At 41.5% G+C, this 14,524-nt stretch overlaps 1 protein-coding gene and 1 pseudogene across 1 annotated transcript; both read right to left on the reverse strand.

Annotated features, from left to right (window-relative positions):
- Positions 1–305: 305 nt before the first annotated feature.
- LOC123056237 (uncharacterized) lies at positions 306–462 on the reverse strand (annotated as a pseudogene).
- Positions 463–1,488: 1,026 nt separating this feature from the next.
- LOC123051380 (symplekin) lies at positions 1,489–11,637 on the reverse strand. The gene is made up of 28 exons (XM_044474247.1): positions 11,337–11,637; positions 10,788–10,947; positions 10,610–10,705; positions 10,411–10,525; positions 10,164–10,326; positions 9,786–9,957; positions 9,313–9,438; positions 8,707–9,168; positions 8,043–8,630; positions 7,774–7,842; positions 6,977–7,093; positions 6,649–6,894; positions 5,953–6,000; positions 5,727–5,870; positions 5,160–5,237; positions 5,019–5,081; positions 4,821–4,928; positions 4,575–4,655; positions 4,423–4,470; positions 3,923–3,997; positions 3,535–3,630; positions 3,354–3,434; positions 3,178–3,249; positions 2,863–2,907; positions 2,693–2,776; positions 2,221–2,324; positions 1,953–2,123; positions 1,489–1,801 (listed from the first exon to the last, which is right to left on the reverse strand). The coding sequence occupies exons 1-27, from the start codon at positions 11,522–11,524 to the stop codon at positions 1,973–1,975; spliced, it is 3,780 nt and encodes a 1,259-aa protein (XP_044330182.1). The 5' UTR covers positions 11,525–11,637; the 3' UTR covers positions 1,489–1,801; positions 1,953–1,972.
- Between the last annotated feature and the right edge of the window lie 2,887 nt (positions 11,638–14,524).

The following is a 14,524-nucleotide window of genomic DNA, read 5'->3' on the forward strand; positions in this document are numbered from 1 at the left end:
TTGCGCACGGGTATGAATGAAAACTAATTGGGCACATCGATAGCTTGCACTATTAAGCCGCAAGGCATAAGCTTCGATGAAATCAGGAACAAGAACCCAGAGGCAGTAGTAGCCAGTAAGCATTTCTCTGAAACATCAAACTGAATGCTGACAGGCAGCTTACAGCTATGAAGTGCAATTGTAAAGCTGAATGAGTTCAGCATCCATTGGCTGAAACAGGTCGGGATGAAGAAACAGCAGATGAACACCCAGAGTTTAAATATAAAATTTTCGTTGCCGATAAGATTTGAATTCAAGGTATTGTAGGGCTTTACCCTCGACCGAAGAAGAGGGGACCCTTTCAGAAATTCTCAGTGGCCCACCACGAAGGGAGGGCCAAAGAGGGGGTTTGGAAATAGTTTTCAACCAGCAATTGACGCGCCTCAGTATTACCTCACTAGCTGCGTCTATGTGAAGAAGGCGCGATTCAAAATTTGGAACCTCTTTCATTTCTTCTGCGACGCAAAGTTTGAAAGGTTTGAAGATACACGATGCTTTGGGTGGTGGCTTCAGTTTTCGAAAATTTTATTTGAATCTCCACTTGCATCAGGGCAAAACGAACAGAGCATTTCTGTGACCGGGTAGTACGTACTAAAGTTCTTCACGCAAACACATCGCTGAAGCTGACCTCTGATGTGGTCGAACAGAGAACTTTACCGGGGCTGCAGGGGAGATGCCAACTGGGAACAGAGGATTCCTGGGCTACTCCCGTCGTGGTTCTGGCTGTTCTGCGCCTCAGGTGCCGGGCTGCGATATCAGTTGCAGTTGCAGTTCAGTTTACTGAACCACCATGTTTTTCTTGAAAATCAAATAATAAATTATACCGTACTGCAGTGCTTAGTGCGTACATTGGCTAATCATCTGCTCATGTGAGCCCTGGCTTAACCTAACAGGCTAATCTATCGACATTAACAAAAACTAATTAAAGAGAGCAACCATGGCTTCTCCTGCTGGGCTGGCTAGTCAAGGAGGGAGGGAGCTGCTCGTTTGTGTTAAAAACATGGTGAGATAGATGCAGGGGAACAGGCCCTCGTGTTCGTTTGTGCTAAAATTGAGGGGGGTTTGCCATGCTCACCAACTAAACTTGTCATCTTCGGAGGACATAATTTGCCATGAAAACAACAGCCGATTTGCCATGGTTCCAAATCTTAAGTCGGATTTGTGGTGGAGTCTAAGCTTTTTTGTTTTGTTTGCAGAGCACGCGTCATGCCAAACCTAGCCTATGTCTGCAGCAATTTGACACGTACTAAGGGTCGTTGGTAACACTGGATGGAGATTGGAGAGCAAGCAAACGAACAGGCCACTTCTGTAACTGGGTAGCGAGCACTTCACACAAACAAACAAACAAACTGTGTTTGAGAGCTGCTTTCCATTTAGCAAGAAAGATCACTGTCACACAAAACTGTCGTTCTAATCCCGAGCTCAAATGCATCGTTATGAACAGTTAAATAGAACAAGGTAGTAGATAAATTCAGAACATTTTTATAACAAACCTTGTTTAATGTTCTACATGCCACTTTAGTGGACTGGAATACAGGCTACCGAAACAGATAGACAACAGGGCGAACAACTTTCACTTTTTCCTACCACTATTATCAAATGTTTAGTGTAATATAAATGTTGTATACAAATCGCGCAGCAGCTAAACATTGCTTCGCCGCATGGTCTTGCCATGCCATCTTTCCCAGTACTACATTAATGCGGGTATCGCTTTGTCGCCTGCCAAATGCCTCCATTATGTTCCAGCAAATACACAAGAGGCCTGCAATGTATTACCGATAAGTCCAGATCATTAACGGTACACAATGTCCGTATATCTTCCCTAAAGGAAATACAAAGACGCAAAGAAGGTCGTTCATGATGATTGGACAAACAAGGGTATAATCAATGAAGCTGTGGGAGGCATTTTTTACCGGGGGCTGCAGGGGATATGTCAACTGGCGGCGGAGGATTCCTGGGTTACTTCTGTCGTGGCCTCTGCGGCGGAGCTGCTGGTCTCCGCGGCCTGGTTCTGGCTGCTCTGCGCCTCGGGTGCAGGCTGCTGCTGTTGATCTTCAGCGAGGCCCAGAACCACCAAGCTAGACCTGCCACCAAAAAGGCACAGGCTCCGGTCAGATCCAGCGCCACGCGTTTGAAATGGTATAGCACTAGAACTCGTATGAATAGAGAGAGGCGACATACCTCGGGAGAGTCGATCGAACGTTTGGCTGGCTGGCATGCTCGACCAGGGGCGCCTTCAGTACAGGGTTCTTATTCAGCGCATTTTCGAGTTGTGGAGCTGGTAACTGACAAACCAAGTGTGATGTTATGGAGAAGTCTTGATACATTACAGTTTTTTCTATTTTTGAACAGGAATAATTATGAAATTATGAGAAAAGTAAATATCGACCGGCAGTTTAACCTTCAACTATTAGGACGTTACCATTTCTGTTTCTGGAACTAACTATTAGATTAAAAAAAAAAGAGTTGTTTGTGGCACTCGCTAAAATTTTAGTATAAGTTATCAACACATGATGCACTCTGTACTAAAATGTTAGTACCTCTTGTACTTTAAAGAAAAAAGAACAGCTAACACATGATGCACATCCTAGAGACTTTCTTTGCAGACGAAAGAACACATATAGGTGTATCGGGAGAAGAGAAGTGAACAAACCTGCAGTAACACACCATAGGACTGAGGCTTTGTCAGGATAGCACACTTCAGGAATCCTACCCATAACTTCGGATATTTCCATATCTGCCATGACAAAATGATGACTGAAGCGTCAGTAATGAAAAAAAAAACACTGTAACTGAATTCATGCCCAACACAAAAGTGAGCACCTGCTTGCTAACAAGGCGTGACATGATCTCCATTACAAAATCCACCTGAAAGGAAGTCTCACTATCAGGTTACAATATAACGGGTAACAAATCAGCAAAACTGAGAGCTGTTGACTTCAGCAAAACTGAGAGCTGTTGACTTCAGCAAAACTGAGAGCGGTTGACTTCAGCATGATAATAATGCATAAACCACACCAAGATCATCCATATCCACATATATACTTCGTGCCAGGCAAGTCTCTCGCATGCTAGATTAGAGCATGAGAAACATAAGCCATATTTCTGACACAAAATGGGTTCAGACAATTGGCTTACCAAGGCAGGAAATGCACTTATCGCTTGCATAACAGTTCGCATGAACAGCAAAGGAAGGGGAATCTGTTCAACCTGTGGAAACACAAAGGGTTTGAGCAAAGAGCCAACAGATTATCATATCGTAAGGCACATAGCCACATACAATGGAAAATGTGATAATGTCCAGAAATAGATACCAGTTGGTTTAGTGCTTTTGCCAAAACTTGCTGAGTGAATGTTGTCCTTTGCTCGAAGCAGGCAGCACATGCATCCATAACCTACAGAAAATTAATATAAATTATCACTCCGTCAGTGTAACGAATTAACTCGCCAAGTGATGTGCATTTTAACAAATGGAAAAGTGGAAAACTAACAGACCTTTTTCAGTGGTATTCCTTCTTTTTCAGGATCTATTACATGAATCGCAATCAAAATTTCTGATGGGTCAAGAATAGGGCCATGTTGTGGTGATCCCTGCAGTAGGTAGGAAGTTATGCTGCCTGATTAACATTGCATAGAAGAGGAAAAGACCTTAAAACAAACAAAAGGCGGAGCATATTAAAGTGACTTGAGAAATAGAAGTCCAAGAGTGAGCTAAATAAGTTTTCCAAGAAAACCTTGAAGGTACGAAGTTTTACATAAAGTGTGCAACAAACACACCCAGATATAAACAAACACTAGTGCTTTATTTCTAACTTACAATTGATGAACCAGCATAATGTTTCAAATCATAGCCAAGGAAAAAAAAAGTAGAGAAAAAACCAACCTGCAGGATTCGAGAAAGGGCAACTTGAAACTTATCCACCGGAAGATTAACAATATTGGGAAACACAGACAGAATCTGAAAAAAGGACAAAACAAAGAATTACTAACATGGAACTACATACAAAACATAAGTTATACCTTGGCAGCAATGCCTACAGAATACATGTGGTATCTCGACTACAATGCTTAAATTTTTGCTCCACCAATGAACCAAGTCAGTTACTGTCAAGGTCCACAACCACTGGTTCGTGAAATAAATCTAATACCAACCGGAACATGAGTTTTCTTTCAAAACATTAACCATTGCCCACAACATGTTGCCATCTCAACTTGAATTGAATATAACGTGAGCATTTCAGCTACCATGTGCAGACTTATTACGTCAGCTATTCATTAAGTATAACCACCATATACATTCTATAGTACAAAAAGGTAGACATACAGTACATACTGCTAATTATTTTTATATCTTAAATGTTCTAAGAATGTAAAAGAGGAAACCTCATCTTTTGGCAGATGAGCCATCACTGGGAAAAGGAACTCAGTATCCTACAAAATGAAGACAATGTTTTGTAAATTAGAATCACACAATCTGATCGTATAAATGTCAGCAAGAACTTGAAGCTTAACTCAGATACAGAGAAATATATAACCTTAGTTTTTGAATATAAGTTCTTTATGGAAGAAATCAGATCTTGAGATGGCACTGCTCCATCAGTGAGGGTCTGTAAAACCTGCATGAGAATGCAATATCTTGGATTATACAAATGCATTCAAATGAAAGAAATTCAATGATCAGGTTATATTTTCATGAACCCTCTTTCCCAAACATGTAATGTAGAACTTTGACCAATAGAAGACGGCATATCTTAATAGGCAAAGAAAAGCACAACTTGCACCTGCATGAGTAGGTCCCGACAGTCAGCTGGTGGATCTGAGATGATACCAAGAAGGTCAGGAGAGGAACGTATCGTGCGAATCAGAATGGGTACTTGTCTGTGAACTGCCTGGAAAGCATAGAATTTATGTTATAGAAAACGAGCCATGGCAGATTGAATAAGATCTAATGGCATCACAGACAATGTCGGATGCAAGACCTGTTTGGCAGCCTGTGGAAGACTGCCATATATTTCAAATACACGCCGGAGAAGGGAGTGCTTCTGCAGTAAGATACAAACCATATGCTGTTAGTAGAATTCACACAATCAGACAAAGGGTTACAAAGGAGAACCACTGACCTTGGTACACAGAGCAAAATACAGCGACATCAAAGTTAGAGCATCTGCTACCGAGGATAAATTTTCTAAACCACCATCCTTCAAAAACAGCAAGTCAACCAAATTTTGCCTTGAAAGGAAACAGAAAACAATGAGAGTTATGATGCTAAGAGTACGTCCCAAGCCAATATATTATTAAGACATCTGCATATCCTACTAATAATGTTTGCACCTCTTTTCATTTACAGCAGTATACTTAGGGATGCAAATTTGGAACCTTGAGGGTACCCTCCGACCCTCCTTAGTTCAACTAAGTGAAGTAAATTTTCAGAATTCACACTACTTTTGAAATTTTAGTTCATTTGGTTGAACTAAGTAGGGTCGGGGGGTACCCTAAAGGTTCCAAATTTGCATGCCTAAGTACACTGGTTTATCAATATTTTCTCTGTTTTCAACAGTTTCTCTTGAGATTATTTATCAAATTTATAATGGTAGACAACGCAATCCGATTTAAGAATCATCTAAAACCATGGTTAGTTCAGATAGCAGCAAAGGAATATGTGAAAGAAATTAGAGCAGGAAGCAAACCTGGTGAACCTCGGGTGTGGCCATCTCAGCACCTGATGCAGATTCAGCCGCTGGAATCACTTCTAGGACTGAATTAAGTTTTTCATTTGCAAAATCTTCAATCCTTTTGGAAATGCTTGCCATGGGAAATAGTTTATTTGCTACCTGTTATTACCGAATGACAAATGAAGTGAACAAAATCACATATGTGCACCTTTCTTACAAGCAGGAAGGATCAAGGGATTACCAAACGTATTGCCTTCATGCGGACCTCATCTAGACGATTGATTGAACTCTGCAAGAAACACTGCTACTTAGTGACATAAGAAAACAGGGAATGGCACTAAAGACTATACTTGAAGCAGAAAATTTGTACTAGATCATAAAAACAAACCAGTGTGGAAGTTTTATGCACTGCAATTACATGCTCAGAGTTTAATCTAAAGCTCATGTAAGTGAAAGGGAAATATAAACGATTGACCATTTCTTATATTTTAGTGTTCAGCCATGCTCGAAAGAAGCGATTAAGATTGATTTAGTGCTTCACAATGCTACTAAACATGCCAAAGAAAATGGAACTGAAATCCATGATATGTTTGCTATTATTTAGACTGTACCATTAAATCAGAAGTCAGAACAGATGTCCCAAACGTGCGCTTGTCAGTTAGCAACCAATCAGGCAGGAGCAATTTTAACATGGTCCCTCTTACCTTCTCTTTTCACATGGGAGGTAAGAAGGTAAGAGTACCCACTACTTAATGAAATCAACGGATCAGATCTATTATATACTCTTACCTCTCACGTGAAAAGAGGAGGTAAGAGGGACCATGTTAAAACTGCTCGACAGACGGATGATATTAATAGAGCTATATGGCTAAGCAAGCATATCCCACATATATGTTAAAATATTTATCAGTAATATATCAGGGTATCCATACAGCACCTGCAAAGCAATGTCCAGACATCTGTCCCGATTTGGAGGTCTTAACATGATAAGGTTCCAGACAGCACTTAGACCTTGAGTTACCCTGTCACCACTCTGAAGATCCTTGTCCTGCTTTTCATTATTTCCAGGAGAACATAAACCCTCTAGCAATTTTAGTACACCTTCTGGTAGGTATGGCATCTCACAAAGCAATTTGCCAAGTGATCTATCTGAAGCCGGAAACATATCACGAAGATTTTCAGCCTAGGCAAAAAGGAAAATGGTTGGTCATGATACAAAGAAAAGGTAGCTGTGTCAAAGTTACCAAAGTTTTAAGGAGACATACTATTGTCAGAACAAATGATTCATAAACTGATGTTGCAGTTCTAGATGAAAGGAAGTCCTGATCCTGTTCTGCCTCGCGATATAACCTGTTCAGGATGCCCAGTGTCAACTCGTGTCCCTGCTCAAGGAAAGATGAGTTAGAAATCACTGGAGGAGGCATATCGAGTGAAACCATGCAAGTAACCACATAAGCAAACTAGGAAGGTTGCACCAAACATAAAATGGCAAACATTATCATATAAGATATAATAACAATTTCTACCAGTCTGTCTAATCTTGCTACATGAAATCAAGAACACATGCATAATAAGCCAACAATATATAGATGAACAAGAATGATAACATGCTTATTCACTAGTTCACTTATTCAATCACTGGGTCATTGGTTGAACAACAGATCATAGACATGGTACAATCTAGAAAAGAACAAATTATTGCAAGTGATGGTGAAAAATATATTTATTTTCGTTTTCATTTGGCAGAAGTGTTCTGGGGGTTTGTTTTTCTTCTTTTGTAATTCTACTGGTATTTTGTTGCATCTGATTCTCTGCTGTCAGACAGGGTATCTATTGGCTCCTAGGACAAGTATTCTATGCAAGTACTGGCCAGTAATAAACTTGACTGGATATACATATCAGGTGGCTGAACCTGATTCCCACCTTAGTTCAGACACCTAAGTAGGACAATGCTCTGATTTGGGCTTTTTTGGGGTTAAATCACTAGCCATCCAGTTCTTTCCTGGATAATAACTAAATAACTAAGATAACACTTACAGAAAACCATTTATACGAGTCTTACCTCCTTAGTTACATAGTCAGATAGTACATGTTTTTTGAGAAGCTCCCAAGGGTCCAACTCCAAAGGAAACTGCATGAGAAAGTACCGTAAAATAGAGAGAACATGTCAATAATACAGTATACAAGAAACTAGAGCATAGCTAACAGTTCAGTGTTTCTAGAGAAACTGATTTGGGATTTCTAAATAGCCAAAAAGTGGTGCACACAGATACGATTAAGCAAAGTTCAAGGCAAAGGATGGTACTCGACAGGAGGAATGGTGATCAATACCTCAACACTCAGGTGAGAAAGCAACGGAAGACGAGCTTTCGAACCACCAGACTCTACTTGCTTATCTCTCTCAAGAATACGCAGAAACGCTTCTTTCTGAAGGAGATCTTTAGCCTCATCGGTCAGGTCGACATTAGTCACAACCAATTTTGGAAGAACATACTGTGAAGTAGGGGCATTCAAAGATGAAAACTGTGACTGGCTTCCGTCAATAGTAGAGGAGCTTGGACTGCGAGTTTCTGAACATTGAGCCAAACTGATCCCAACAGAAGAATTGTCAGCTGGCAATGGAGTAACAAAACTGCCAGAATGTTCTTGGGTTCCTTGAGGTTCTGTAGAAGCATGGGAAGTTTCTGATGATTCCTGAGTCTCCATCGATAACCCAGTGGCATCTGCAGTGGGCACTTTAGCCTCTACCATTTCTATATCTAGTGGAACTGCTGAACTAATGTCCTCCTCCTTCGGTGTTTTTAATGCAGAAGGAACAGGAGAACTGACAAGAACTGGTATGATCTCACCAGCAGCAGATGTCACCAGAGCAGAATCCTTAGCTGGAGGTGCTTCAGCTTGATCCGCTTCACTTATTGTCTGAAATGGAGGATTCAATAAACAAAATGAAACAAGAAAATCTAACAAAATAAGCAGGGACAGCTAGAGAAACTACCTTCCACAGAGCCTCTAACATTGGAAAGCGGCCTGAAAGAAGATTCCGACTAGGAGCAACAGAGGACTGGCTAGTTGAAGGATGTTGTCGTTGATCTACTTCAGGACCAGCAACTGGCAGGTGTTGCATGTTAACCATTACAACCTCTGCTAATAAGTCAGCAGCGATACTGGATGACAGGATTTGTAGTGATCCAGCAGCTCTGTCGCCTTGCGCAGCTAATGCAGCAAACATACCAATTAATTGATATACAGCTTCAGAATTCTCAGTTCTTGCAGGGGTGGGTTGATTGGATGATGAATCAACAGAGGCTGCCTCGGTATTTCTCTTGTTTGCCTCTTCACTATGTTCCTGAGAATCATGTGATTGTTTGACCCTTTTGCTGGAATGACCATCATCTTCTAGAATATTATTCATGTCATCAGCCAGACTCCGCTTGTTACTGTTGTCAGTGCTTGTTTCCTGTCATAGAAATATAGTTTATACTTATTTTGAAACACTTATAGATTGAATCAATTCTTGGTGTATGTGGGTGGGGGTGTGGGGGGCTCATTGCAAAGGTTGGAATTTGCAGAAGAGATATAATTTAGATATAGAGGTACATACTGTCAGAGGCAACGATTCGGCCCTGTTTGACGTGTCTCCAGCACTCCTACCAGCATTTGAATCATTTGCAGCTATTGAATCTCCCTGGTTTATAATATTTTGAGCTTCCAATAGTCGAGCTCGCCACTGAAAAGTAGAACTTCAAATTAGTAAGAATGCACCTAGAGCGGATTCTGAAAATGTAAGCATGAAGTGAGACATGTCATATACTACTGAAAAGAGCATATGCATATCAAGTAAAGTTCCTTGACAAAACAGATATTATTTACTCCCTCCGTTCCTAAATATTTGTCTTCCTAGAGATTTCAACAAGTGACTACATACGGAGCAAAATGAGTGAATCTACACTCTAAAATATGTCCATATACATCCGTATGTGGTAGCCCATTTGGAATATCTAAAAAGACAAATATTTAGGAACGGAGGGAGTACATAGCATCTTACAATTTACTGCAAGAAGGTAAAAGAAGTACCGGCTCAGCACTTGAATGTGTACATTTCAGGCATGCATCAATGGCACTCTTCAAAGCATGGAATGCGCCTGGAACTTGCACTTTGATAATGGTATTTGCTGGGTCCAAAGAAAGTAAAACTGGCAGTATGCGTCCATAAAAGGAAGGCCTTCTTTGAGCAATAGCCGAGAGACTGGGAGAAGTTGATATTAGAAAATGAGTAAGAAACACACGCATCAGAACATATACAGATGCTAATGTAAGGGACTATAACCTGAAAATTTTCTAAAAAAGAATGAAGAAATGACACAGCGCCATCTTTCAGGAAATTCATTTGCTCGAAAGATGATACAAACCGCACATGCAAAAAAAAAGGGAATACAAATGGATGAGGCCAACCTAGTAACAAAGACAATGATCATCGAAGTGCTGAGTAATCTTATTTTAGGAGACTTGAGTTGTTCTAGCAACAGTCCAAGGCTCTGGCTGGCTTCCATGGCTAGGTCACCAACATTAAGCAGAGGGTGACCTCCCCTTAACCATGCTATATTGAATCCCATATCTGCAAAGGATCAACAGATTATCATGCCATAAATCCAAATTTAAAACAGGCCATTTATATAAAGTAGTACAGCACATGTTCTACCTTCTGTAGCTTGGTTTGGTGGATCAGATGTGATATTGGGATCCGGGGTATGCATAAGAACTGTTTTCTCAACAAACTTAACAGCCAGCAACCTGACTCCTTCGTTGCTGGTAGGCTGACATGGAGATGCCATAAATGAGAGAAACTGTAAGCCGAGATGATGCAATTAACTGGATGCAAAAAGAGGATAGTGGCTTACCTGGAATGCCATGAGCGACACCGCTGATTTAAGCTTGAGCATCCATTCCCATGATGACTTGAGTGACTCGTCAATCCCCCCACTCGAGAACAAACCCTGGATTTAGGACCGGCAAACAGCAATATGAGCCAAAGTCCACACACAGGCAACTCTTAAAGGTGCTGCTTGTTAGAATTACCTGGATAACGAGCTCTTGCAGTACTTTGGCAAATAAGTCTGTTCCTGTTTTAACAGCCTGTCTCGCGACCGCCGGCGTCTCGTCATTCAAAAGATCCAGCAGACAGGGCATCATGTCGGGTATATACACCGTGTGCTTTGACCCAATCTCACCAATCATCCTATGTCAGGTGGACGAGTTGAATTAAACATAAGTCAAGATATGAGCATATTTCATTGCGCTGCGAAAACAAAATCAGATGATATCATGACAGAAAGCATTCGGCTGCCATTCCACCACATGAAACCTTAGCATTTGGTACTAGTAAATTGCGCATTTGAGTAATTGGCCACTGCAACGTATAGAACTCCAGAACCTTTACAACAGAAATTACACATTTGGTTGAAACTTTACTGCTACTTTTGTTGCTGAATTCACTATCAATTTAAGTTACCTCGAATCGAATTGGCAGGAGGCAGCAAGGTTAAGTTGCTGACGAAACTGACTAGCGGGGCAGAGCACTGGAGTGGCCCAACGGAATGGCCGAATAAGAGGAGCGGGAGCACTCACTCGACGACGATCTTGCGCACGGGGCTGGCCTCGTCGGCGCGGAGCTCGGCGAGGCGGGGGACGAGCTCGTGGAGCGGCAGCCGGCGGAGCCCGCGCACCTGCAGGAGGCGCCGGCCCATGTCCCCGGCAGGAGCGTCCGGCTGGGGGAGGCCGTGCGGAGGGAAGGCCGTCGGGAGGGCCACCGCCATCGGACTGACGGAACCCTAGCTCCGGCGATCCCCGGCGACGCGCGTCCTGGGAGTAGTGGTTTCTCCCCCCACTTAAAACCTTTTTCCTCTTTTTTCTTACTTAAATTAATGGCTCGGCCCTTTTGGTGCCTTTAAGTATCCAAGCGGAGCGTAAGCGGGCCTGTTGAGTGTCATGGACCGCGCTGTCGCTCAGGGCTTTGCATACATGAACAGTGAAATGTCGGCCTCGCCACTCACGGGCCAGGCCCAGCTCTACAGCGTACGCTCACGCTAGTTCAGCCACACCCTCTTCTAAAATAAAAGTAGATGCGCACCCTAAAACAATAGTTGATGCAGCCTTGGTACACTTTTGTCGTTTTTTTCTTCTCCTTCTTTTTATATGTACTCCAAAAAGTTTTCAAAAAATTGTATATTCTGAGGAATTTTTGTTCATGCAAAATTCGTTCACAACACTTATTCATCCACTTTTTAAAAATATTCATGGCATACGAAGAATATTTATGACCATTGAAATAAATGTTCACAGCATCTACAAAAATGGTTAGATGTTTAAAAATGTTCATGAAAATATTCCTGACATTTCAAAAATGTTTAAACATTTTAAAACGTGTTCATGAAATTTTAGAAAAATGATCATGAAATGTAAAATTATGTTTGCATAATTTTTAAAAAAATATTCATAACATATAAAAATATGTCTGTGACATTTGAAAAAAATGTTCATAGTACTTAAGAAATGTTTGCATTGTTTTACAAAAAAATGGATGACATTCTTGAAAAACGTTCATTGTGTACTAAAAATATATTCAAATGTGCAATTGACAAATGTGTGACACGTACTCGAACACATGTTCAGCATCAATTTGAAAAATGTTAAAAATGCATCTAAAAATGTTCAACGTGTATATGAAAAATATTCGAAGTGTATTTAAAAATAAGAAAAGGGGGGAATGAAAAAAAAGAAACTGAAAAAACAAAAGAAACATAGTAAAACCCGATAAAGAAATACACATGAAAAAAAAAACCTGTGCACGGAATGGATTGCACAATGAAGGTGCTTTTAAGAAATTTTAGCACTATTATTCTGTACTAACTCAAGTCATTGTCCATCACAGGATCATACATATGCATCGACTTATATGGAGTATGAGTGCAGCTTCACCAAATGAATTTAGGGCAAGTCGTGAGTGTTGTCAGCACGCAATGCCTCCAACAGCTCTCATAAAAAAACCTAATTGAGGTGGGGAAAACACAAGTTGAAGCTATGCAAAGCTTCTTCTACTATTTATCTACAAAGTTGAGTCACTTATTTTGGGATGGAGGGAGTATGTGATACAACATATTCCTATTTGGATACCACCAGAGGTTCTCAGACATCAATATTTCACCATCTTAGATAACAACAACAAGATTTGGAGCCGCATGAGCTAGAATTGAAATTATTTCACCAAGGTATGGTGGAACCCTAACTTAAAAAGAGATAGGGTGGTGGATCTGAACTTCATACATGGAGAGGGAGCTCCCTATGCTTGATATGTATAATTACTTCTTTCAATTTTCCTCCCCTTCATTTCTGTTTTTGTATTCTGTTTTTCCCAATGGAGGCAGATCTTCCATTCTTGCCACTTCTTTTTGGTGGACGCTAGATGAAAAGCAAAATACACATCCCCCTCTCATGTGCAAAGTGCAAAGTGTACATAGAACATAACTCTAAAAGGCCTTAAAGTTCATTGATCTCCTCTCATCCCACATGGGGAGGATATCACAAAGACCTTGCAAGCATTGTAATGTGTGAAGGCCCGACACAATCGGACACGCCCTACCTCTTGGGGGATTTTTTTGGGAGGAATGTCATGTCTACAGGGAAGGGAAGGAGAGAGAAGCGGTAGGAGAGCCTACTCTTTCCTACTGAACTAAGGGCATTTTCTAACTGACCCCTTATAACCGGTTAGAGGAGTAAAATACGGTTTTACTCCTCTAACCGGGACCTAACTGATCCTTTATCCATCGTAAGAGCATCTCCAATAGATGGTCCAAAATCGGAGATGTAAAATTTAGACCGCCAAAAAGTGTGTTTTGGAGCTCCAAAAAAGCTCATCTCCAACAGATGGTCCAAATTGATGGTCCAAAAAAGCAACTCCAATAGATGGTCCAAAATGAAGATGTAAACGGCCGCGCGGCTGCTGCCAGCCACTGTTCAGCCGCGGTTTTGCATTGAAATAGCATCAAAATTTTGAAAATAAAGTGCATCATCATCATAGTTTCAATCAAAAGTGCATCATCATCATCATAGTATCAAATTCATCTACCAAAAGAGCATCGTCTCAATCAAAGTTTTTCGTCCTAGAAATTGAAATGCACATGAATATTACTCGTGCGGATCATCAACACCACCGGCATTGTGAACCATGGTACGATCATCATCTTCACCACCGTCTTTGTCGATGTTCTCAACAAGCGGTGAACTCTCGTTGCCGTGAGCACCACCGGAAGCATCTTCATTCCGTCCCATGTTGCCGCCATATCCACCTCCAACGCCACTCATGTTACCGCCATAGCCACCTCCCAAGCCACCCATCATGTTGCCGCCAAACGCACCTCCCATGCCGCTAAAGCCACCTCCCATGCCGCCAAAGCCACCTCCCATGCCGCCAAAGCCACCTTCCATGTTGCCACCATAGCCACCTCCCATGTTTCCGCCAAATGCACCATTCATGGCACCTCCAATCATGTTCATGTAACCGCCCATGGCACCTCCCATGCCTCCTCCCATGGCATCTCCCATGCCTCCTCTCATGCCTCCTCCCATGCCTCCTCCCATGGCACCACCCATGGCACCTCCCATGCCTCCTCCCATCATCATTTGCCTCATGAGCATTTGCTTCTTCATGAGCATTTCATCGCGACAAAGTTCAACATATGCCTTTGCCTTGGCATCAAGAGTTGATGTGTCCATAAACATAAACTTGAGTGTCCTCTCTTCAACCATCTTCCTCTCGT

The sequence above is a fragment of the Triticum aestivum genome, chromosome 2D, assembly GCF_018294505.1.
Source record: "Triticum aestivum cultivar Chinese Spring chromosome 2D, IWGSC CS RefSeq v2.1, whole genome shotgun sequence".
NCBI lineage: Eukaryota > Viridiplantae > Streptophyta > Magnoliopsida > Poales > Poaceae > Triticum > Triticum aestivum.

What these genes read in the sequence shown, in the direction of transcription:
- LOC123051380 (XM_044474247.1), bottom strand. Translation starts at nt 11,524, where the DNA reads ATGGCGGTGGCCCTCCCGACGGCCTTCCCTCCGCACGGCCTCCCCCAG. An exon ending in GTCTGGACATTGCTTTGCAG is followed by an intron (nt 6,001 to 6,648) that starts GTGCTGTATGGA and finishes TGTTTCTTGCAG; the next exon opens with AGTTCAATCAATCGTCTAGA. An exon ending in CACGCCTTGTTAGCAAGCAG is followed by an intron (nt 2,777 to 2,862) that starts GTGCTCACTTTT and finishes TTGTCATGGCAG; the next exon opens with ATATGGAAATATCCGAAGTT.